The sequence below is a fragment of the Somniosus microcephalus genome, chromosome 13 (assembly GCF_052327205.1).
Source record: "Somniosus microcephalus isolate GS21.2 chromosome 13, FLI_Smic_1.0, whole genome shotgun sequence".
Taxonomy (NCBI): Eukaryota; Metazoa; Chordata; class Chondrichthyes; order Squaliformes; family Somniosidae; genus Somniosus; species Somniosus microcephalus.
Genome location: NC_140999.1, coordinates 72620145 through 72631456, shown reverse-complemented (window position 1 = coordinate 72631456; position 11312 = coordinate 72620145). Strand labels below are relative to the sequence as shown.

The 11312-nt window shown below is 48.4% G+C and overlaps 1 protein-coding gene across 4 annotated transcripts in view; it reads left to right on the top strand.

Annotated features, from left to right (window-relative positions):
• The first annotated feature begins 10547 nt into the window (after window positions 1-10547).
• LOC147108418 (uncharacterized) overlaps window positions 10548-11312 on the top strand; it is a 150166-nt gene continuing 149401 nt past the window's right edge. For 2 of the 4 annotated variants that reach the window (XM_086005036.1, XM_086005032.1), the window contains exon 1: window positions 10548-10753. In XM_086005036.1, the coding sequence (XP_085861162.1) occupies window positions 10622-10753 (132 nt within the window). In that variant the 5' untranslated portion in view covers window positions 10548-10621. The remainder of the gene's footprint in view (window positions 10754-11312) is intronic. The other 2 variants (XM_086005033.1, XM_086005031.1) reach the window with 1 other exon arrangement.

The following is an 11312-nucleotide window of genomic DNA, read 5'->3' as shown; positions in this document are numbered from 1 at the left end:
ACAGAATTTTATAGGTTTCGATGAGATCCCCTCTCAATCTTCTAAACTCCGGTGAGTATAAGTCCAATCGACACAATCTCTCCTCATACTTCATTCCTGCCATCCCAGGTATCAGCCTGGTGAATCTTCGCTGCACTCCCTCCATGGCAAGAACGTCCTTCCTCAGGTAAGGTGACCAAAACTGCACACAATACTCAAGGTGCGGTCTCACCAAGGCCCTGTACAACTGTAGCAAGACATCCTTGTTCCTGTACTTGAACCCTCTTGCTACGAAGGCCAACATACCATTTGCCTTCTTAACCGCCTGCTGCACCTGCATGCTTACCTTCAGCGACTGGTGCACAATAACACCCAGGTCTCTTTGCACTTCCCCTTGTCCCAAACTATTGCCATTCAAATAATAATCTGCCTTCCTGTTTTTGCCACCAAAGTGGATAACCTCACATTTATCCACATTATAGTGCATTTGCCATGTTTCTGCCCAATCACCCAACCTGTCCAAATCGTACTGGAGTTTCACGACATCCTCCTCACAGCATACCCTCCCACCCAGCTTTGTGTCGTCTGCAAATTTGGAGATATTACATCCAATTCCCTCGTCCAGATCATTAATATATATTGTGAACAGCTGGGGTCCTAGGACCGATCCTTGCGGTACCCCACTAGTCACTGCCTGCCACTCGGAAAACGACCCGTTTATTCCAACTCTTTGCTTTCTGTCCACCAACCAGTTCTCTATCCAAGTCAATACCTTGCCCCCAATCCCATGTGCCTTAATTTTGCACGCTAATCTCTTATGTGGGACCTTATCGAAAGCCTTCTGAAAGTCCAAATACACCACATCCACTGGTTCTCCTTTATCTATTTTACCAGTTACATCCTCAAAAAATTCCAGTAGATTAGTCAAGCATGATTTACCTTTTGTAAATCCATGTTGACTTTGTCCGATCCTGTTACTGCTTTCCAAGTGCTCTGCTGTTACATCTTTTATCATAGACTCTAGCATTTTCCCCACTACCGATGCTTTTTCTCTACCACCTTTTTTGAATAGTGGGGTAACATTAGCTACCCTCCAATCCATGGGTACCGTTCCAGAGTCTATCGCGTTCTGGAAGATGACCAGCAATGCACCTACTATCTCTAGGGCCACCTCCTTAAGTACCCTGGGATGTAGACCATCAGGCCCTGGGGATTTATCGGCCTTCAGTCCCATCAATTTTCCTAACACCATTTCCCTACAAATACTGATTTCTTTCAGTTCCTCCCTTTCATCAGACCCTATGTTCCCTGGCATCTCTGGGAGGTTATTTGTGTCCTCCTTTGTGAAGACAGAACCAAAGTATGTATTTAGTTGGTCTGCCATTTCCTTGTTTCCCATTAAAAATTCCCCTGATTCTGACTGTAAGGGACCTACGCTTGACTTCACCAATCTTTTTCTCTTCACATATCTATAAAAGCTTTTACAGTCAGTTTTTATGTTCCCTGATAGCTTACTCTCATATTCTGTTTTCCCTTTCTTAATTAATCCCTTTGTCCTCCTTTGTTGACTCCTAAACTGCTCCCAATCCTCAGGATTATTGCTTTTTCTAGCCAATTTATATTTCCTCTCCTTGGATCTTATGCTATCCCTAATTTCCCTTGTTAGCCACGGTTGAGTCACCTTTTTTGTTTTATTTTTATGCCAAACTGGGATGAACAAATTCTGTAGTTCATCCGTTCGGTCTTTGAATGTTTGCCATTGCCTATCCACCGTCAACCCTTTGAGTGACATTCCCCAATCAATCCTACCCAACTCGCTCCTCAGACCATCGTAGTTTCCTTTATATAAATTGAGGACCCTTGTCTCTGAGTCAACTACTTCATTCTCCATCTTAATGAAGAATTCGATCATATTATGATCGCTCCGACCCAAGGGGCCTCGTACAACAAGATTGCTAATTAATCCTTTCTCGTTACATAATACCCAGTCTAAGATGGCCTCTCCTTGGATCTTATGCTATTCCTAATTAGGACACTAAAAATATCCCAACAGTGGACAAACAGGGGGCAATGGGGGGGGGGAGGAGCTAAACACGATTAAAATCACGAAGGAGATGGTACTCAGTAAAATAATGGGACTTAAGGCGGATAAATCCCCTGGACCTGATGGCCTACATCCTAGGGTCTTGAGAGAAGTGGCGGTAGGGATTGTGGATGCATTGGTGATCATTTTCCAGAACTCCCTGGACTCAGGAAAGGTCCCGGCAGATTGGAAAACTGCTAATGTAACACCCTTATTTAAGAAGGGAAGTAGACAAAAAGCTGGAAACTATAGACCAGTTAGCCTAACATCTGTGGTTGGCAAAATGTTGGAGTCCATTATTAAGGATACAGTAACAGAGCATTTGGATAAACATAATTTAATAGGACAGAGTCAGCATGGTTTTACGAAGGGGAAGTCATGTTTGACAAATTTGCTCGAATTCTTTGAGGATGTAACATACAGGGTGGATAAAGGGGAACCAGTGGATGTAGTGTATTTGGACTTCCAAAAGGCATTTGACAAGGTTCCACACAAAAGATTACTGATCAAGGTAAAAAATCACGGGATTGGGGGTAATATACTGGCATGGGTGGAAGATTGGCTATCTAACAGAAAACAAAGAGTTGGGATAAATGGTTCGTTCTCGGGCTGGCAATCAGTAACTAGTGGTGTTCTGCAGGGGTCAGTGCTGGGACCCCAACTCTTTACAATCTATATTAACGATTTGGAGGAAAGGACCGAGTGCAACATATCCAAGTTTGCCGACGATACAAAGATGGGAGGGAAAGCAGTGAGTGAGGAGGACATAAAAAACCTGCAAAAGGACATAGACAGGCTAAGTGAGTGGGCAGAGATTTGGCAGATGCAATATAATGTTGGAAAGTGTGATGTTATGCACTTTGGCAGAAAAAATCAAAGAGCAAGTTATTATCTAAATGGAGAGAAACTGCAAAGTGCTACAGTACAAAGGGATCTGGGGGTCCTGGTGCATGAAACACAAAAAGTTAGTATGCAGGTGCAGCAGGTGATCAGGAAGGCCAATGGAATCTTGGCTTTTATTGCAAGGGGGATGGAGTATAAAAACAGGGAAGTCTTGCTGCAGTTATACAGGGTATTGGTGAGGCCACACCTGGAATACTGCGTGCAGTTTTGGTTTCCATATTTAAGGAAAGATATACTTGCTCTCGAGGCGGTTCAGAGAAGGTTCACTCGGTTGATTCCAGAGATGAGGGGGTTGACGTATGAGGAAAGGTTGAGTAGGTTGGGACTCTACTCATTGGAGGTCAGAAGAATGAGAGGCAATCTTATCGAAACATATAAGATTGTGAGGGGGCTTGATCGAGTGGATGCGGTGAGGATGTTTCCACTGATGGGTGAGATTAGAACTAGGGGGCAAAATCTTAGAATAAGGGGCTGCCCTTTCAAAACTGAGATGAGGAGAAACGTCTTCACTCAGAGGGTAGTAAATCTATGGAATTTGCTACCCCAGAGAGCTGTGGAAGCTGCAACATTAAATAAATTTAAAATGGAGATAGACATTTTCCTAGCAGATAAGGGAATTAGGGGTTACGGGGAGAGGGCAGGGAAGTGGACGTGAGTCTAGGTTCAGATCAGCCATGATCCTATTGAATGGCGGAGCAGGCCCGAGGGGCCGTATGGCCTACTCCTGCTCCTATTTCTTATGTTCTTATGATCTCTGGTTGGTTCCTCGACATATTGGTCCAGGAAACCATCCCATAAACACTCCAGGAATTCCTCCTCCACAGCATTGCTACTAATTTGGTTGGCCCAATCTATATGTAGATTAAAGTCACCCATGATGACTGCTGTGCCCTTATTGCACGCTTCTTTAATTTCCCTTTTAATGCCATCCCCAACCTTACTGTTTGGAGGTCTATATACCACTCCTACTAATGTTTTTTTCCCCTTAGTATTTCTCAATTCTACCCATACAGATTCCACATCATCAGAGCTAATATCCTTCATTACAATTGTATTAATCCCTTCTTTAACCAGTAATGCTACCCCACCTCCCTTTCCTTTTTGCCTATCTTTCCTGAATATCGAATACCCCTGGATGTTGAGTTCCCAGTCTTGGCCATCCTTGAGCCACGTTTCCGTAATCCCAACCAAATCATATTCGTTTACCTCTATTTGCGCAGCCAATTCATCCACCTTATTACAAATGCTCCTCGCATTAAGACACAAAGGCCTAGAAATTCAGTATAGCCACGATCGGGGCGCTAAAGTCGGGCGGCCGCTAAAGTTTGCGCCTGGCGCAAGTTCGCGCCACCTTCGCCGATATTCAGTCGCATCGCCCCAAGAGGTTGCTGCTGCGCTAAAACAGGTGATGCACAACTATCATTAGGCGCTAAGCCGGCGGTCCAGGGCGATACCCCCGAGGGCGGGCGCAGCGCAGGTGCGGCGAGTTGCTGATTGACGGCAGACACTCTGGCGCCGGTCAGCTCTTAAAGGGGGAGGGTGGACTTGTCTGGCTGCCATGCCCTGCGCACTGCAGCCCTGAAGCAAGGCCTGACCAATGCTGGTTCATCAGTTCTACGCCCTGGACTATGGTGAAGCCCGCTATTCTTCCAAATCCCATTGTACGCTCTTGCTGCTTGTCCAGGGTCATGGGGAAGGAGATGTACTGACGTCTCCTTCTGAAAGGGCATTGTTCACCTGTCGGATGCAGCAATGTACCGCGAACTGGGAGATGTTGGCAATGTCCCCAGTAGCGGATTGGAAGGAGCCGGTGGCATAGAAGTTGAGAGCCACCGTCACCTTCACTGCCACCGACAGAGACGTCCTGCTCCTCAGCTGTGGCTGCAGATCTCTGCGAAGCAGGTGGCAGATCTCAGTGACCACCTCCCTTCTGAATCGCAGCCTCCGAACACACTGCTCCTCAGACATGTTCAGATATGAGAACTGCTGGCGGTATACCCTGGGTGGGTAAGGCCTCCTGTGCCGACACCTGTTGGCCCTTCTCCGTCTGGCCATGACTGGCACTCTCTCACGGCGTCTCTGATCCCTTTGAATGCAATGCAGAAAGCCAACGTTTCCACCCATTCAAATCAAATCAAATCAATCAAATCAAATCAACTTTTATTGTCATTGTTAGTGCACAAGTGCAGTACAACGAAATGTAGGCTTGCGGCTCCCGAGAGTGTACAATTTGGATTAGGACACTTAAACATTTCAACATACATTTGTACATATATATTAGCATAAATATGACCATAATAAAGTGCATCGGCAGATGTGCAGGCTTTAGTGTTTATTTGTGGAGTTCAGTAGGATGACAGCCCTGGGAAAGAAGCTGTTCCTAAATCTGGTCGTACGGGTGCGAATGCATCTGTAGCGTCTTCCAGATGGTAGGAGGGCGAACAGACTGTGGCTGGGGTGGGTAGGGTCTTTGATGATGGTCCGTGCCCTCCGTAGGCAGCGTTTCTGATATATATGTTCTATGGTCGGTAGCCGGGTGCCGGTAATGCGTTGGGCAGTTTTGACTACCCGCTGCAGCCCCCATTACAGTATATGTGGCGACTCAAGGCTATGGCACTGAAAGTGAAATCCAAGTGCAAAGCTCTGGCCTGAAGCCAGAAGTACCTGTGCGAGCGCTGAGTCAAAGCAGAAAGCTCTCTGCCTTTGTCTCTCACACAGAAGGATTGGCACAAAATGGCTGTCACTTATAATGCAGGAGGAGTCCCCTTTAAATAGCGCCCCCCGCACCCCGCAGCGACTGGGAACCGTTCCCCTCTACCAGTCGCTGGGGGCGCCAGGCGCAAAGAAGGGCGGCGCCACTGAAGTTCCGGTTTGGGGCGCACAAAGGGCGTTGCATGATGAAATGACGTCAGGATCTGCGCGCGCAGCTGAGTGCGCGCAAAGACTTTGCGCCGACGCTAAATCTCTAGTGAAATTGGGGAGAGGCGCAGATCACGCTGCGCCCGGCCGCTAGCCGCCTAGCGCCCAACATCTCCTCCTCCTAAGGCGCTACCGGCTGGCGTAAGCAACTGAATTTCTAGGCCAAAGCCTTCAGGCTTGTTTTTTTAACGCTCTTAGACCTATTAGAATTATTATTTATTGTGGCCACGTTTGATTTAAACCATTGATTTCTCTGACTGCCACTTTTGTTTTTCTCCTTCCTATCTTTTGCTTTTATCCTTGTTTTCCTTTCCTCTGTCTCCCTGCTCAGGTTCCCAACCCCCTGCCATTTTAGTTTTAACCCCCCCGAACAGTGCTAGCAAACCTCCCCGCAAGGATATTTGTCCCGCTCTGGTTCAGGTGCAACCCGTCCGACTTGTACAAGTCCCACCTTCCCCAGAAGCAGGCCCAGTGATCCAGGAAACTAAAGCCCTCCCTCCTGCACCAACTCTTTAGCCACGCATTCATCTGCTCTATCCTCCTATTCCTATACTCACTAGCACGTGGCACCGGGAGTAATCCAGAGATTACAACCTTTGAGGTCCTACTCTTTAATCTGCTACCTAGCTCCCTAAATTCTTGCTGCAGGACCTCATCCCTCTTCCTACCTATGTCGTTGGTCCCAATGTGAACCACGACCTCTGCCTGTTCACCCTCCCCCTTCAGAATGCCCTGCAGCCATTCAGTGACATCCTTGATCCTGGCACCAGGGAGGCAACAAACCATCCTGGAGTCACGTCTATTGCCACAGAAACGCCCATCTGTTCCCCTTACGATAGAATCCCCTACCACTATTGCGCTCCCACTCATTTTCCTCCCTTCCTGAGCAGCAGACGTACCCCTGGTGCCAGGAAGTTGGCTGCTGCTGCCTTCCCCTGGTGAGTCATCCCCCTCAACAGTATCCAAATTGGTATACCTGTTTGAAAGGGGGATGGCCACAGGGGTCCCCTGCACTACCTGCCTGCTTCTATTGCTCCGCCTGGTGATCACCCATTTCCCTTCTGCCTGTGCAGCCCTACCCTGCGGCGTGACCAACTCATCAAACGTGTAATCCACGACCCTCTCAGCATCATGAATGCTCCACAACCCATCCATCCGCAACTCCAGCGCCTCAATATGGCCCGTTAGTAGCTGCAGCTGGATGCATTTCTGGCACACGTGGTCGTCAGGGACACTGGCAGCGTCCCTGAATTCCCACATAGAGCAAGAGGAGCATAACACGGGGCTGGGCTCTCCTGGCATGACTTACCCCTTTAATTAATTTAAATTAATTCAATACCACCAGTTAAAGATATACACTAGGGCGCTTATTTACCAACTGTCCCCACTACACCACAGAGACCCAAGAAAATATAAACCGCAGAATTTAAGCTTGTAATGAAAAGGAGAAAGAAATACTCACCAACCAATCACTTACCTGCTTCCTGGTGACGTCACACTTGGATTACTTTTTGCTTCCCTCTCCCAGAACCTGGATTGGTAAGCCGCCTCTGGTGCTCCCTCGCAGGTCCGCCGACTCTCCGCCCTCTCGGGGCTCTAGGCGGGAGCAGTGGGAATGCTGGTGTGTGATGCCTTCCAGCCGGACCTGCCACCTTCATGACAGCAGGTCAGTGACCGCCTCCCCCCCCACCCCTGCCCACAATGGAAATTCTTAGAGACTCACCTTTGGGGCAGGAGTGCACGTTTTTGTCCCACCGGATTCTCTGTCCTGACTGTCCTCTCTTCTACTCAGAACTGCACCCCAGATTCTGAAGAAGTTTTGGGGCCATCGTTTTAATAATATACCAGTAGACCTCCCATGGCATTGCTCATGGAGAGTTGGAGGATACGCTGTTTTATAGCAACAGGATTGTCATGCACAATGTATTAACAAGGCAACTGATGGAGGCGGTGTTTGTTTTGTGGTTGGGGGGTGCTACATTTTACTGGACGATGATACTAAATACTACCTATTTAATCTGGTGTTAAACCCTCACGTACAATCCTGAAAAGGCATGTTTGCAATAGGTAATATAAAAATAGTTGACAAGAATGATAAGTGATAGGTGTTGTGAGTCAATGGCATTGAACGATTATAAATGTCTTGAAACAGCAATGATATTCCAGTATATGAACTGTATAACGGCTCAGAAACAAACCTTTCGTGCTTTAGTTGCAGTGAAATCTTGTATAATATCTGAGTAGTTGAGTGGTACTTACAGTTTGTAGGAGTGAGCTTTTGGCTCAGTGGGGGCATTACCGCCTCTGAGTCAGAAGATGCAGAGTTCGAATCTTGCTCCAGACAGTCCCGGTGAGTGGACACTGGAGCTCCGGCTCTGAATTCTGGGTTGACATCAAGCATGGGTGGCGCTCTTCATTATGGGTTGTGGGAGCTCACAAAACCCTTCTGCCATATGAGACTAACCATACTATCAGCTGGTATAAAGATGGCCGTGGAAGAAGTGTTCATATCATGACCTGTCAGACTGTTAATAAATCTGCATCATCCCACTACTTCGCACTATTTTCCAAGGGTGAAGATATGAAAACGACTTATAGTTCAATAAGAACTAAAATTTGTTTTCTTCCCCTCACCTCAGCCGTGAGTGCGGGAGGGTGAGTAGGGTACGTGAGGAAGCCATGGTTGGAGCCTGCTGCAGACTGCCGCATGTCCCCCAGGATTAGGACTCTTATCACTCACTGTGCTCTGAAAACTCTTAAATATGATGGTGGGATTCCATGTGTGTCAAACACCTACTGTGCTGACCAACAAGAAATGGATCTCACTATCCTGATCTTAGGGTTGCCAAACCTCTAGGATTGGCCTGGTGTCCCCAGGAATTGAAGATTACTCTCCAGGACACTGCGGCGCACAACCCGGGAGAAAAATCATAGGAGCATAAAAACAATTGTGTGTTTTTAAAATTTTCTTTGACCACTTCTGTTCATTAATTATAAAACTATTGGAGATGGGAAAAAGGCTGTTTAACTGATAGTCAAGAATTATCCAATTGGGTAATGAAGAGTCTTTTCGCTTTTGAATTGGCCATGGGAAGGCGGTGCACTGTGAGGAGGGACGTGTTGGGCGACCAATGGCAGGAGTGTGGGGGCTTGGCAGCTGGAGGTGGGAGGTCATCTGAAGAAACCTCCAGGAATACATTTAGCCAAAGTTGGCAACCCTATTTGATCTGCAATATCGTAATAATAAAAAAAAACAGAAAATGCTGGAAATGTAAAGGAGGACCATCTGGAAAGAGATCAGACCCATTGTTTTTTATTCGGTCGTGTCACAGTTACTAGTGACACCGTGGCCTGTCCTGTATTGCACTATTGATTGACTCCTTGCGATTTAAGGAAAGATCTTGCATTTCTCTACTGCATTTCACAACCTCAGGACATCGGTACTGGTCTCACTAGATGTAACTCCTATCCAGCTATCCAGACAGCTAAACACTCATTCAAATAACTCCTCGAGAAGCAGGGTGCTGTTTTGAAGCTTTACTTGAATAAAAGTGTGAAACTGTAAACAAAGACAAAGTATGTTTTGGACACAGAGGTAAGTACTATACATTAGATGTTACATAAGATGCAAAAATATGTTTATGAAAACAGAATAGACTGCTTAACACAGATAAGTAGGTAACTGTATAAGTAAATAGCACTGAAGCTAACCCTTAGTAGCTGGCAGCTAATAAACTTCTTATTGACAAAGTATTGTCAAAATACTATACCAACAAGGTTGTTATTATGTTACCAAACAAGGATATGTAACATTTGCATATTGAATTATCATTGGCCCGCAGGCATCTGTAAGGAATACCTATTATATTCACATGTGATCACATGCTGAGTTGTCAATGGCCTGTAGGCATCTGTAAGGGGTCCTAACTCCATCTTGTCCCCACTGTGCTGTATGATTGAGATCACAGACCTGATGTTTCATAAAAGAGTTTAAACTGTAATACCCCGTTGTCCTGCAATTTATTAGTTTTGTACAAAGTGTGCAAAACAAGACAGGATACTCACAGACATTGCGTCTTGCCTAGTATATAAGGAAGGATGGAGGAGGATAGAAAACAAGCTGCCACACTTGGACCTTGTTCACAACTGAGAAAACACTGCCTCGAAAACTGCTTCCTATGCAGGCAGGAAGAAGGTCAAATAGCACATTGCTTTACAATAACTAACACTAGGGGCGCTACCTACATCTAACAAGTCCAGAACAACATCTCAAAGCACTTCACAGCCAATGAAGTATTTTTGAAGTGTAGTCACTGTTGTAATGTAGGAAACGCGGCAGCCAATTTGCACGCAGCAAGCTCCCACAAACTACAATGAGATAAATGAACAGCTAATCTGTTTATTTTAGGGTTAAGGTGTTAGGTGTTGAGTTAGTGTTAGAATTTAGTGTTAGAAATCCCGATTGTTGTCTCCAGACGTGTCCAGAACCTGCTGCTGGAAAGCTGCACACAGCGCCACCCTCGGTGGGAGGCAGCAAGCGCCGCCTCAATAAGCGCATGCGCAGTGATGAACCGACTCTCATCTGAGCGCATGCGCAGTGATGAACCGACTCTCATCTGAGCGCATGCGCACTGAGGAGCCGACGCCAACCTGAGCGCATGCGCAGGTCGGACTGAGGGTGGGCGCCATTTTGCCGAGCGTCCGATTCCGGGTGTTGTGTGAGGCCGAGCGGCTGCAATGGCGGGTGAGAGCGAGGCCGCGGTGCACAAGATCACCGAGCTCAGGGTGGTGGACTTGAAAGTGGAGTTGAAAAAGAGAAACCTCAACACGAGTGGCAACAAGAGCGCTCTGATAGAGCGGCTGCGGCAGGTGAGGGACCGGATAGGACTGGGCGATGGGACCGCGAGAGAAAGCAGGGCCTGGAGAGGGGCGGGGCTTCGGGTGGAGAGAGGAGAGGAGAGGGGAGGGGGGGCGGAGTACGGGGGCTCGGACTGGGAGAGGGGAGAGGGGAGGGGCTCGGACTGGGGGCGGGGAGAGGGGAGGGGCTCGGACTGGGGGCGGGGCTCGGACTGGGGGCGGGGGGAGGGGCGGGGCTCGGACTGGGGGCGGGGGGAGGGGCGGGGCTCGGACTGGTGGCGGGGAGAGGGGCGGGGCTCGGACTGGGGGCGGGGAGAGGGGCGGGGCTCGGACTGGGGGCGGGGAGAGGGGCGGGGCTCGGACTGGGGGCGGGGAGAGGGGAGGGGCTCGGGCGGGGAGAGGGGAGGGGCTCGGACTGGGGGCGGGGAGAGGGGAGCGGCTCGGGCGGGGAGAGGGGAGGGGCTCGGTCTGGGGGCGGGGCTCGGACTGGGGGAGAGGGGAGGGGCTCGGACTGGGGGCGGGGAGGGGCTCGGACTGGGGTCGGGGAGAGGGGGGGCTCGGACTGGGGGGC